The sequence below is a fragment of the Blastocystis hominis genome (genome assembly GCF_000151665.1).
Source record: "Blastocystis hominis, Singapore isolate B (sub-type 7) whole genome shotgun sequence assembly, scaffold_1".
Lineage (NCBI taxonomy): Eukaryota > Bigyra > Opalinata > Blastocystidae > Blastocystis > Blastocystis hominis.
The window spans coordinates 1,594,736-1,607,164 of record NW_013171816.1 but is presented as its reverse complement, the minus strand read 5'-3'; the positions used below and the strand labels follow the sequence as shown (position 1 = coordinate 1,607,164).

General features: G+C 45.8%; 8 protein-coding genes; 5 read left to right on the top strand and 3 right to left on the bottom strand.

Moving 5' to 3' along the window:
- Nucleotides 1-18: 18 nt before the first annotated feature.
- GSBLH_T00001157001 (uncharacterized protein) lies at nt 19-596 on the bottom strand (the record flags this gene model as incomplete). Its single annotated transcript, XM_013039506.1, has 3 exons — nt 19-141; nt 170-301; nt 330-596. 3 exons carry the CDS (start codon nt 594-596, stop codon nt 19-21), a joined length of 522 nt encoding a protein of 173 aa, XP_012894960.1.
- Nucleotides 597-1,945: 1,349 nt separating this feature from the next.
- GSBLH_T00001156001 (uncharacterized protein) lies at nt 1,946-2,755 on the top strand (the record flags this gene model as incomplete). Its single annotated transcript, XM_013039505.1, has 5 exons — nt 1,946-2,094; nt 2,123-2,202; nt 2,235-2,293; nt 2,327-2,439; nt 2,470-2,755. The coding sequence occupies 5 exons, from the start codon at nt 1,946-1,948 to the stop codon at nt 2,753-2,755; spliced, it is 687 nt and encodes a 228-aa protein (XP_012894959.1).
- Nucleotides 2,756-2,770: 15 nt separating this feature from the next.
- Nucleotides 2,771-3,595, bottom strand: GSBLH_T00001155001 (uncharacterized protein; the record flags this gene model as incomplete). XM_013039504.1 has 1 exon in its annotated part: nt 2,771-3,595. One exon carries the CDS (start codon nt 3,593-3,595, stop codon nt 2,900-2,902), a length of 696 nt encoding a protein of 231 aa, XP_012894958.1. The 3' UTR covers nt 2,771-2,899.
- Nucleotides 3,596-3,965: 370 nt separating this feature from the next.
- On the top strand, nt 3,966-5,200 carry GSBLH_T00001154001 (uncharacterized protein; the record flags this gene model as incomplete). The annotated part of the gene is made up of 7 exons (XM_013039503.1): nt 3,966-4,125; nt 4,157-4,309; nt 4,338-4,417; nt 4,447-4,522; nt 4,589-4,667; nt 4,697-5,012; nt 5,045-5,200. 7 exons carry the CDS (start codon nt 3,966-3,968, stop codon nt 5,198-5,200), a joined length of 1,020 nt encoding a protein of 339 aa, XP_012894957.1.
- Nucleotides 5,201-5,862: 662 nt separating this feature from the next.
- Nucleotides 5,863-6,121, bottom strand: GSBLH_T00001153001 (uncharacterized protein; the record flags this gene model as incomplete). XM_013039502.1 has 1 exon in its annotated part: nt 5,863-6,121. One exon carries the CDS (start codon nt 6,119-6,121, stop codon nt 5,984-5,986), a length of 138 nt encoding a protein of 45 aa, XP_012894956.1. The 3' UTR covers nt 5,863-5,983.
- A 1,579-nt stretch (nt 6,122-7,700) lies between these two features.
- Nucleotides 7,701-8,711, top strand: GSBLH_T00006999001 (uncharacterized protein; the record flags this gene model as incomplete). The annotated part of the gene is made up of 4 exons (XM_013039501.1): nt 7,701-7,738; nt 7,773-7,952; nt 7,982-8,569; nt 8,600-8,711. The coding sequence occupies 4 exons, from the start codon at nt 7,701-7,703 to the stop codon at nt 8,709-8,711; spliced, it is 918 nt and encodes a 305-aa protein (XP_012894955.1).
- A 106-nt stretch (nt 8,712-8,817) lies between these two features.
- Nucleotides 8,818-10,013, top strand: GSBLH_T00001152001 (uncharacterized protein; the record flags this gene model as incomplete). The annotated part of the gene is made up of 5 exons (XM_013039500.1): nt 8,818-8,865; nt 8,897-8,959; nt 8,989-9,097; nt 9,128-9,285; nt 9,315-10,013. The coding sequence occupies 5 exons, from the start codon at nt 8,818-8,820 to the stop codon at nt 10,011-10,013; spliced, it is 1,077 nt and encodes a 358-aa protein (XP_012894954.1).
- A 1,606-nt stretch (nt 10,014-11,619) lies between these two features.
- Nucleotides 11,620-12,419, top strand: GSBLH_T00001151001 (uncharacterized protein; the record flags this gene model as incomplete). The annotated part of the gene is made up of 8 exons (XM_013039499.1): nt 11,620-11,658; nt 11,691-11,772; nt 11,805-11,851; nt 11,881-11,991; nt 12,022-12,078; nt 12,108-12,173; nt 12,204-12,263; nt 12,297-12,419. 8 exons carry the CDS (start codon nt 11,620-11,622, stop codon nt 12,417-12,419), a joined length of 585 nt encoding a protein of 194 aa, XP_012894953.1.
- Nucleotides 12,420-12,429: the final 10 nt, after the last annotated feature.

The window sequence follows — 12,429 nt, the reverse complement described above, 5'->3', positions numbered from 1 at the left end:
GATGGCAAGAGAAAGCGGTCAGAATACCATATCGTTGGTGAGTTTAAAGGGTGCCGTCTCAAATCGTATATTTCCCGGATAGTTTGAAAGAATAAAGCCAAAATCAATGTGGACAAGAATGCCATGCTTGTCCATCAAGATCTACATTGAAATCGGACGGAGTTGCTACATTGCCGTCATTTCTGTCTTTGACTTGCAAAACATAACAAACAATCGAGTAAGCCGCAAGCGAGCGAATGAAATTGGTTCGAAACTTCCGAAATGAGTCAGGTCTTTCTCGAAACACCTCTGCAAAATAACCCTATTTCACAAGTGTATATCTACCATACTCCTAGACTATCAAACCCAAGCTCATTAATAGTCTTTTTAATCTCATGTAGTGACAAAAAACCATCCAAATAGTCGATCATTCCATCATGATCCGAAAATGCTAATACTTCATAGCACTGTAAAATAGAAGGAATTTTATCTGCTTTTAGAATGGAATCAATTTCAGCGATGAGGTGAGCTGCCATTTCTTCTTGGCGCATGGTATCGCGTGTTTTCACGATCACTCGGTATTTCTCAAAAGGAAATGTGTCCTCTAAAACACACATTTCACTCAACGAAAACGATTATCCGAGACAACGATGACCGAGTCTTCTGCTTCTGTTTTTGATGGAAAGAGATCGATATCTAGAGAAGGTGATTTTTCGGATGGTCGAAAGAAGGAACAAATCCAAGAGAAAAAGGTGAGTTTTGCGTTTGTGTATGGAGGGTGGAACACGTCCAGCACCGTTTTTTCTTTCTTGACTCGCGCTTTTCGGCCGCTTCCTATCACATCGAATTGAAAGACGCAGGGACATCGAGCTTTCGTTGACAACACTTTGCTGTCCTCTGTGACGATTTTCGTAATGAGTAGGCCATGGTGAAGAGGAAGCCAGATCCCATGGCACTGGGAGAGAGTCATTTTGTTAATGGCGTTGCACTGCTCAGTAAACATGGAGTATCGCTGAGAGGGCGGAATGGTGTAGAGATACGAAGAAAAAGAAAAGAGAGTCTGGACATCAACACCCAATTGTGAACACATTGAAAAACGAGATGCTGTTGTTAAATAGTGTACACAGAATAGAAGAATCACTTGAAATCGAGGAGAGAGTCGACTGAACTCTCGGAAGACTCAACACACGCAGTTTCTGAAGAAACAGATTACTATCTCGCTTGGTCTTCTCATCCCAGTTCAACTACTTGGAAGCTGGAGGGCGATCCTACCTGACAAAAATAGAAAATGGAAAGAGATAAGGAAGCATCAGCTTCACATTGCTCTGTGAGATAGAGACGCAGGATTTCCTAATTTTCACAACGATGACCATCCGAAACTCGGTTCCGACACTGCGGATCTGCCGCAACAAACATCACTTCGCGAATATGCTGGTAAAGTACCTAACAGTATACACGGTATATGGACAAACCTCTAGTGGTAGCAATTGCGAAAATTGAAAATCGAAAGCAACAGATTCGCAGTATCTATTACTAAGTGGAGTAGCTAGCATACAGATTGCGCAGCAAATATAGATATGACTTGGAATTACTATTCTATTGTTAATCGAGCATTACGATTTAACTCCACTCTCAAGATAGCGTAACCACTCAGGACATTTAGTGACTTTACTGGCATGTCTTAAAAAGAAACAATTATCACAGCAAACGGTTTCTCCTTTTCCCAGGAAAGAAAAGAAAGGCAGGAATAGATCGATTTCATGAAAGCGTTGAATAATTAAGCAATAGAAAGTCATATCCCTATCACTTCTCTCAGACGAAGATATAGAAAAAAACTAATAAGGGAATCATCATCTATCTTCACTCCTTTTTCTATCAATGAATCTGAATAAAAAACAATCAAGTAAATACACTTACTATTTCGGTCCATTTCGTTATATTTTTTTTCATTTGACTTATTTTGATCATGTTCAAGAGATTTTTCGGTAACTCTAAGTCGAATAGCCAATCAGAGGCTCCTGAAGTGACTCAGGAACGGCAGAGGGAAGAATCGGATCTTAAGGCTACTGAGGCTATGATGAAGATTAGGGAAACTATGGACAGCTTGCAAAAGAAGTAGTCCTTGTGCTAGTTTCTTATTTAGGATTGACAAAAACCAAAAGGATCAAGACGAAGCTTTTGCTCGTGCGAAGGCGCTTAAAGCAAAGAATCCGGAGGATCCCGGTACTTTGTATAGCCAAAATTAATATGTATAGCCATCAAGCAAGAGTTGATGAAGGTCAAGAAGTGCCGAGAACGAATTACTCAGTACAATGTATTATTATAAATATTGAGATCATGAAAATAGAATATTCTGCTACAACAACAATCAACTCTAGGTACGGTAGATGATATGCAATTTATCAATGAAATGGTTACTGTGATGGAGACTACCAAGAAAGCTCTTGAATCTGCCTATGCGTAGTTGTTGCCTAGTTATATTCATTGTAGTGATTCCGTGGAAAAACTTCAAGATCTGATGGAAGACATTAATGAAAAAGTTGCAAATGTGAAAGACATGATGGATATACTTACCGAAACTCCTGAAGATCCTGATGTTGACGACCTGATGGAGGAGTTGGACAAGGATATAGCCAGGGACCAAGAACAGAAAACAGCGTTACCAAATGTACCTGAGACTGCTCTTCCTAGTGTTCCTTCTACGGTTAAAACAGGAGAAGTCAAAACTGAAGATGATGATTTAGAAGCTATGCTAGAAAATTTGTGTAGTGTTTGATAGAACAAACAAGCAATTAAATAAATAAATAAATAATAATATTAATAGGGAAAATAAAAATAAAAATAAAGAAAAAACAATATAAATAATACTAATTACCAATATAACACAATGAACTCTTTTCGACAGAAAAAAGAAAGTTCACTAAATCGACACTTCAACTGATAGTTTCAAATCAAGTTTCTCTCGACTCTGTATCATGGAAGGTAAAGCATTACAAATTAGTCGTTGTTGGGTTATCAACTGACCAGGAGTCGGAAGATCGATCATTTTTATAGATTTTACTATTGAGTATTTGTTCGTAGACCCATAAAGAAGCGCAGCATTACGTTCATATAAAGAATCCCCAATGCTAAGCAAACTTATGAAAGAATCTTCTTTGCGCAATTTTTCAATTTCATCACGGAAAGTCAATTCTTTCCATTTTCCAGAATCATAAGGATACTTTTCTTCATAGCGACTTCGAGCAGATACAATTATCACAGATTCTAGCAAACTGTGAAACAATGGCATAAACATGGAACAACTGCTTCTTATCCAACCAACTTCAGCATTTGTGATTATTATTACTGATGAAAATCTGAGTGCTGTAGATAGTAATACATATGCACTTTCGTCCAATTTATGCATTTCTTCTTTCATTTTATCACTCAACTCGCCACGTAGTTGTAAAACTTGAATCAACCAAGAACTAGGCAATAGAGTGTCATCAAAATCAAAAATTGTAATGTGTTCATAATTTGGACACATCGAAGAACTCGTTTTCAGTAGCCTTTCTTCATCTCTTATATCAATATTCAGCCTTTCAGCTACAGGAACATCAACTGAATTAGTACTCATTGTACAGAATGAAAACAAAAGTGATTATAGAATACTTCTAGAAACTGTCTTTTGATGAAACTCCCGAACCTGATCAGTGGGAGTCAGTACACCTGACTAATGGATTCTATAAACCGTACTTGATTAAACGAATTGATATTGTATAGAATCGAATGATAATAATACCAACAATCGAATAATGAAAGTTATTACTTAAAGTTTCACCTAGTTTGTATTTTCTATCCTATTGTTGATATGAATACTGAAATCGATAATTCTAATTGCACATTGAAACAATCTTAACATAATATGAAAATGACGAAAAGTTAGAATCTTTTTCCTTTTGCTTGATTCTATCTTGATAATATAATAATATCAACTTAGAGTTGTAATGAGTGTAATATCAACCGAAAAGAGATCTCAACGAGAAGTTTTTGTTCAAGCAACTCAAGAGTTATCTGCATATAACCAATCGATTACATCGATTTTGATACGTGACATATTTGTGGCAATTACTCAAAGTCGTATGGTTTTGGATGGACTATTGATTCGTACAATAATAATGATTTATTGATATTTTAGGTCAATTTGAGTCAGGTAGTAGTGTTTCTATAATTCGGAGTCGTATTCGTTCAGAATACTGTCAGAAAGAATATTATATTCCAGTGAGTATCCTCTATCCGATAAGTGGATTTGAAAACGAGAGAATTAGGATATTTTTGATTGTGTCTAAAAGTTCATCTTCTCTTTCCGTTTGATCTAGATACTACGGTGAACAAGCAGTGCCACTATGTTGACGAAAATAAAGAAATCCACATGAATGGTATCGAGCAATGGATATGGGTAGCTCATTCTTCTTAATCATAACTCAGACGGATGGTCTTTTGCCAGTTATCAGCTCTCTCCATGACTACTTCGCTGTAATATGCCCTCTCTTCGAAATGTACCGTTCTTGATTCTAGCTTACCCCTAGCAATCCCAGTGAAATCAAATTCTTCTTTTTCTCACTTCTAGCCGATATTCTTATTCCTTTTTCCGACCTGGAGGTTCGCGAACGCTTGGGCCAGGGCGCCAGCGCCATTGTTTACCATGGGTGGGTGTTCGTCGATGGTTTGACCGCAGAATCTATCAAGGCCGCGACGTCGCTCTCAAGAAAATGTGCAAAATCCCCACGGAAGTGGACTATCGCTATCTCGTTCGCGAGTTTCAGACACAAATGCGGTTCAAGCACCAGTGCATCCTGGAGATCATCGGGCACAGCGAGGATCCCGCGGGGTTTCCGATTCTGATCATGGAGCTGGGCGGTCCGTCGCTGGAGGATTTGATCATCAAGCGGAAGCTGAAGCTGAGCAACGCGACGAAGAAGAAGTACATTCAGAACGTGGCGGAGGCGCTGGCGTATTTGCATAGTTACAATATCGTGCATCGCGATATTAAGGTTGGCTTCTGTTTGTTCGATGAGCTCGATAGCTCGCCAATGTGTTGGTCAAAAACGACATCGCCAAGGTCGCCGATTTCGGCTATGCCCGCGAGATCGGTACCTTTCTTTCCCCTTTTCCATGCAGAAAACAACAAGAGCATTCAAGTCTCGTTTTGTGGCTCGCCCGCGATGTAATAATCCATTGAATGCGTGAGGCGTAGCATGGCTCCCGAGCTGATCAACAGCGCCAAGTGCTCTACCAAGGTAGACGTCTACAGTTTCGGCTGCGTGGTCTACGAGATCATCTCTGAGCAGCTCTGCTACACGGGGATGAAGTTCGCGGGGCGATTGGACGTAGCGACGCGCGGAAGCGATGAAAAATAGTTTTATAAGCAGGTGCTGGATGGGCTGCGCCCGCAGATTCTGCCGGGAATGCCGCGCGGTGGGGGATGAGGAGAAGAGTGAGGCGTAGAGCCCGTGCAGGTGATGCTGGAGTGCTGGAAGGAGGACAAGCAAAGACCGACGATGAAGGAATTGGTGGAGGTGGTGCGCGGATGGGACCCGTCGACGTGGGATCGCGATGTGGTTTCCGTGCCTTTGGAGAATAAAGGAAGAATGGCCGGCAATGCGAATTTCAATGCAGGACGGCGTGGCGAAGCGTAACGATTTTGAATATGTGTTTGAGAGTATACATGAATGGATGAATGAATGAATGAATGAATGAAAAGATCGGAATGGGCTGCTAATCGAGAGAAGGGAAGTGCCATGAAAATAGAGATGCGTTGAAAAGCAACACTCTGTAATAGTGAACCATTCTATATAAAAACACGCAGCAATTAAGTAAGAATATGTGTTGAAAAAAACAAACTGTAATGTACAGCTATTCTAGAGAAGGGCTTCCGAATTGTTATACGCGTGACTGAGCTCTTGCTCCTGCCCTTCAGTGAGGTAGTAATTAATAGGGACGCGACAGAGCGGACATCGCTTGATCATGCAGACGCACAGCCGACACACCAACTTATGGCGACAGGGCAGCAGAATGACATCATTCGCGTTAGCAAAACAAATAATACACTCGTTGTTCTTCTTGCTATCCGAGTTCGAACAATAAATGCTCTGCCCCTCATTTTCCCCGCGAAACTCCTACCCGCGGGACAAAAATCCCATCCGCGCAAATATTCAGCCTCCGAATCAGCGTGGGCACATGATTCCGCAGGAAGTGTACCACCAAAATCGACACGAACCGCGGGTTTTCTCCGTTTCTCCGCGCTCCCTCGGCGCGCTGCTTCGCGAACCTCCGTTTCTTCTCCTCCGCGCTCCCCATCGACTCCTTCAGCAGCTCGCGCAGCTGCGACGCGGAGCTCCGGCTCGGCAATGCCCGGACGGGCGGGCAGGGCTCGGTCTCGGCGTCGTCGGCGCGGTCCCACATCACGATGACGAGCGGGAGGATTTCGTGTGTCGTCGCGCGCGGAAGAGGCTTGCGGTCGGGCTTGGGCGGGTAGAGCGAGGGACGGAGGAGGTGGGTCTGCGAGTCGACGGAGCGGGGCGGACGCGGCGAAGACTCGCTGAAAATGGAGAGAGAACGGTTGTCGAGGTGGTAGGAAGGGAGCTCGTCTTGAATAAAATGAGAGAAAGAATGAAAAATACGGAGGAGATCGGAGGGAATGGGGTACTCGAAGGTGGACGGAGAAACCGGAGAAACCGGAGAAACCGGAGAAACCGAGGAAACTGAGGAAACCGGGGAATGAGAGATGGGAGAGACGCCGTGCTTGCTGTAGCCTTTGAGAAGGGTGAGCACGGAGCGGAAGGAGCTGAGGATGGCGTCTTGCGAGGAGAGGAAGGGGTTGAGAAAGCCTCGACGAAGAGTTGGGTCGTTTTCGCAGATCACTGGACATGAGAGCATGATGGAGGGGAAACGCTTCACGAGATCTTTGCAGCATTTCTTGTATGCAGAAGAGGGGACGGACCAGAAGAGTTGGATCGAGTACCTCATAGAGGCATCGACGGAAAAGGACAAGCGGTTGTTCCCATCTTCGCTGGACTAAACATTAAAAAAGTGACGTGTGCCGCACAGTCATCTTAATGCTGTCGCGATTAAGAAAAAACGGCACTCTGATTTGCTCGATTGGGATAGGCTCCGACCCTGAGTTGTACTCCAGGTACTTCATGAGGTGCTCGGTAGTGAACTGCTTTAGAATATCCACATCCGTACCCAGAGTTTCAAAAACAATGGCATTGTTGCTGACGAGATGAGAAGCGAGTTCTCGTATATGCCTCTCTTTCAGAGCAATACGAAAAAACCCTAAATATGACGCTCCTACAGAAATCACACAAATAAAGAGACAAAGAATAGTTGCTACAATGAACAGATTATATACTTCCGCATCCAAAAAGGAATCCACGTTCACTTGTTCATCGGCTCGATAGGATGCTGTTCGTGCTCCAATTAGTACGCCATGTACAAAACGGAAAACAGGATTCCAACCTCCCATGAACAATTATCAATTGGTCTCGCAGTTAGTTCACAAACGCTTTTTTTTACCGAATAATAGTATTTTTGGAATTCCCGTTATTTTAGAGGTTCAATGCTTTGTACAGTTGTGTTTATTATTAGCTATTTTAGGAAGGAAAAATTAAATTGTAAGCGAAGTTGAATGACAAGCCGTGCTTTTCTCCACATATTTCATCGTCTAATTGTGTTTAGAGATGCAGAGTTCTCCAGCTTCCGGCTCACCCGATCCAACGTAATCAGCACCGATCCATAAATTGATCTGTTAGAAAATCCACGTTTATTGTGCCCGAAAACTTAGAAGAGGTGTTAACTACGTATTATCAATCCGTGAATCCTGAGAAAGTGAATTCCGTAGATGTAGATCCATCCACTGACACCCAGGTCAGATCCATCTTAGAGAGTTACAAGGGAGAGGAAGATCAACTCTACCAGCGGCTCGTGAATAAGTACAGCTGCACTCTCCGCTGAACTCTAGGTACGGAAAAGAGCCCTGGCCTCTCCGCTCCCCCTCCACCCCCAGTGTTCTGGGCGATCTCCCCGATCGCCTGCAATCTCTCCGCGAGAGCGTCTACTCCGCGCTCACCGACTTCGTCAACGACCAATCCACCGAGCTGCCTCCCTGCGCGCACTGCGAGTCTCTCCACGCGCAACTCCGCCATCGCAATGAGCAGCTCTCCTCGCTCAAGCAGTCGCTCGCCCGCTCCAAACTGGCCCATCTGCACGCCTCCATTCCCTCGCCTCTCCTCGACGACCCCTCCGAGGACCCTTCCGACGCCGTCTCCGTCATCTCCGAGGCCGTGCCCGCCGGCGAATCGCTTCTCGAGCCCTTCTCTCACGGCCAGTTCGTCGCCGAGCAGTTCGCCGAGGCCATCCACGTGCTCGCGCCGCTCTGCGAAACGCCCGCGTCGATGGAGGCGTTTCTCTGCGCGCTGGCCGTCGAGGACCTCGAGTTTCTCCGGTCCGTGGCGGTGGAGGGCGTGCGGACGAAGCCGTGGAAGCGTGATGGGGAGAGCGGAGCGTGTACGCTGTGCGGAAAGACGTTTGGGTCGTTCTATCGGAGACAGTAGGCGCGGCTAAATGATGTGAGGGGTAGTCATTGCAGACTGTGCGGAGACGTGTTCTGCAATAAGTGCTGCGGATCCACGCTGTCGGTGCGGTCGTTAGGGGAGAATAAGGTGGGACTGGAGAGGATGGATGATGGGTAGCGATTCTGTTGTAAATGTTATTCGTTGCTGTGCAGAATTAATGAGTTTAATAAGAGAAATACGGGTAAAAACTATGCTGTTTGTTTGACAAAGTATTGCTTGAAGGATGAACCAATTCGAGCTATGCAGGGAACTGCGTGGACACCGCGATGCTGTGCGATTCCCACACGTACGATGAGATATAGGTGCGATGTTGTATTTTTCTCGATAACAACCCCAATGGATACTTTATGGCTTCTGGAGGTCAAGTACGCGCCGATCGTGGAGTGGGATGTAGGACAACGCAATCCTCCTGTGGAAATTCACGGACTCCGAAACCTTTGCATTTCCCGAGAAGATAATCCACCACAGTTGCTGGATTACGTGTTTGTTAGCGTTACCAAACGGTCTTGTCAATTTGAGCCTGTAAGGAATAGGTTTCTTCGTTTCGGGCGGTTACGATGGCATCATCCGCTTCTATTCCCCAAATGGAGAGAATCTGGCGTTGCTCTCTGGACATAGTGGAGGCATTACTTCTCTCGCTCACGGCCCTAACGGAACGATTCTATCCGGCTCCTGGGATGGTTCTGCGCGTGTATCCCCAACAAACAAGCTTCATCCTAGATGTGGGATCTCAACTCGGCCAAAGAGATCCAAAAATTGACAGGAATGGAAAACGCGGTCACAGCGATCGCCCTCGACGAGAACACCGTCGTCACCACCTCCACCGGTATGAAGGACGCCATGAACGGCGTGTCTGGCTACGCTGTCCGCGTTTTCAAGCGCGGCGAGCAGGTCTCTATCCAGCGCAGCCACTACGCGAGCGTCCGCTGCAGCGCGCCCTTCTTCCTCCAAGATCGTCTCCCGTCGTCGATCTCTCTGCCTGCCCCCGCGGACGGCTTCTTCACGGGCGGGAACGACGGGAAAGTGGTCTGTTATCGCAGCGACGGCTCGGTCGTCTTCCGATGCGACACCCCTCCGAACGTACCGATGGCGGAATTGTGTTCCGTGCAGGGAGAAGGGAAGTATCCCTTCATGATGAAAGTCAAGTCGATGGGAGGAGCCGACATGATGCATGTCCGATCTGTCTCCGTCAGCGAGAACGCGTATATGTATTTCTGGGAAGGACCCAACTGCATGCAGATCGTCAAACACCCCGCGTCGCTCTGGGACGTCGATGTCCGGCATGTCATCGATCCCGCGGGGAACTCGCATGTCTGGGCGATCACGGCGTGCAGCGACGGAATCCTGCGGTTATTCTCGAGCAACCCGCGGGACTGGCTGCCGGAGGAGGCGCGTGTAGGGTCCGATTTGATTGGCTGATGGGCTAGCGCAACTATTTGAATCTGTGCGAGGAGAAGGAGAGCCAGCTGGAAGCGTACCCGCGGTTATTTTATGTCAGGAATAGGAAAATTGGGGTGAATGTGGACAATCTGGTGGATTACCAGTTCCGCGAGCAGTACCCAGGTATGCATTAAGCATGTGTCTGAGACAGGGTCGCGCGATGGAGAGATCAAAATGTTCCGTCGGGAGGAGAAGGGCTATGTGTTCCGATGGAGCGTCGGGACGGAGATGCGTCATGATGATTAGGCTGCGAGCTCCACGTGGATCGAAATCGGCGAGGTGCTCGGAAGTGCCGACGAAGTCCATAAAATCCCAGTTGAGGTCGAAACGGCCACCGGCCTGCAAACGCTGACGCTGGAATACCGCGATAACGAAAACGCATACGAAGTGGCGCAGGAATTCATTGATAATCATGGAGTACGGACGTGATCGGGTTTTGATCGAGTAGTTGGAGCAGGGCTATCTCGACGAGATCGCGGAGTATATCATGAAGAACCGCGGTTCAAACAAAATCGCGTTGGATTCGGAGCGACCAATCAGAAACGAGGACGTGTTCGAAAGTCAAAGTAGAGTCGAAAAGGGGGTTGGAAATAGTATTCCCGGACCGAACACCGTGCAAGTATCGGAATATAAACGCGCTTGGGGTTCGCGGAAAATTGGATGAATTCAATTCGCTTCTTGCAGAAAGTGAAAATAGGGAATCGATCTTCGTTATGCATAACGAAGATTTCGAAGTGTTGGATGCCTTGTTGGAAGTAATGATCTCTTTTGTCGTGTTTTTTTTCTTATTTTTAGTCGCTTTTGAATCCTGACGAAGCCAAGCAGCCGCTGAACGAGCTCTTCGCTTCTCTCCTCAATCGCCTTCTCTCCTGGCCTCTGGACCTCCGTTTCCCCGTTTACGACATCTATAAATCCGTGGTTCTGCTTCCCAACGGCTCCGACCTCGTTCTCTCCAATCCAGCCTTCGATCTCCCCGCGGTTTTCCGCCAAATTCAGTTCCCCTTTTCCCCTTTTCGGTTTGACTCGATAGGCTTCCAAGCGTGTCTCCAGCGCTTCTCGCAGTGCTTTTCAGGCTTCTTGCCAATTTGTTCGCCGTGTCGCGCAGCGACATTCTGGCAGATGAGCTGCATGATCTCCTGGCGTTCTGCAAGGTGGTCTCGCTGTACGAGAATCGCATGGTGATGCAGGCGATGAGTTCGTTTTTATTAAACGCGGCGCAATTTTGCGAAGACGAGAAGGAAAAAAGAGCGGGAACTGCTTCGCCGGAAATCGCGGGGATGAGTAGTGCCATTGTGACGGTGGGGTGCGACCTGATTAACCACTGCAAGGACGAGGTCGTGCTGGAACGAGCCATTGGTGCGATTTGCAATATGCTGATTTTGATACCCTTTGTAGGGAGACAGAGCGAAATTTGATGGGTAGAACTATCGGGTGATCGATGAGGAGGCGAAAAGACACATCCTGCAGGATAGGTTCTCGACTCGGACATTGGATAATAAATATCGAGAGGCTGCGAGATTACTAGCGATTCTTGAAAAATCTTCATAGAAATTCTTGTTTGTTTGACATTTTCTTTTTTTGTTGGATGGCTTCTATTTTATCGGCTTATTCTCGTGCATTAAATGTGGAAAATCATAACTGTGGCTCATATCCTAGGCACACCCACTGATAACAAAATGTCTAACTTCTGTTGTCCTAGGATGCAGTGGAGATATTGCAGCGCAACGTATCATGAGCAGTATAGCGAGGACAGTTACGGATGAACCGTAGAAGACGAACACTTCAAAGTGGATTGGGGTCGAGTGTTTCGAATGGGCGTATTTTGAAATGGATTGTTTGAATGTAGTTTGTTTGCATGTGCTATGGCGGTATCAATCACTATTGGTACAATTTCCTCCAACAATCGATCAAACTGGAAGGGATGCAGCGAGTTCTAACAAAAATGGCGTTTGATCAGGTAGGATCTAGAAACTATTACTCTTCATAGCTATTCTTTGTCCCTGTGTTTGATTCTTTTATGTTTTTCGGTTTATCTGCTTTGGAGGTACTTATTGTATACATACAATATTATAGGATCCTCACAATCAACCATCTGCAGGTATTCGCAGAGTCAAAGCTTGCCTTTGGAACACACTTAAGGTATTCTTTATGATGAAATGCGATTAACAGGTAAACTATTGCGTGTGGCCATTCCTTCAAATCATCAACTTCAAGTATGTTCCTTTACAGGTAGCATTGCTTTCTCCTGGTATTGATAATTAGTACCAAGTGTTCTTTACTACCGTCGGTGTATTTTTCTGGAATATTTTCCTGTCCGACATGGCGAATCGCAGAGGAAAGCAGGCGGCAGCAGCAGCGGCAGCAGCAGCAGCACATGTGGAATGAGCGTGTTTGT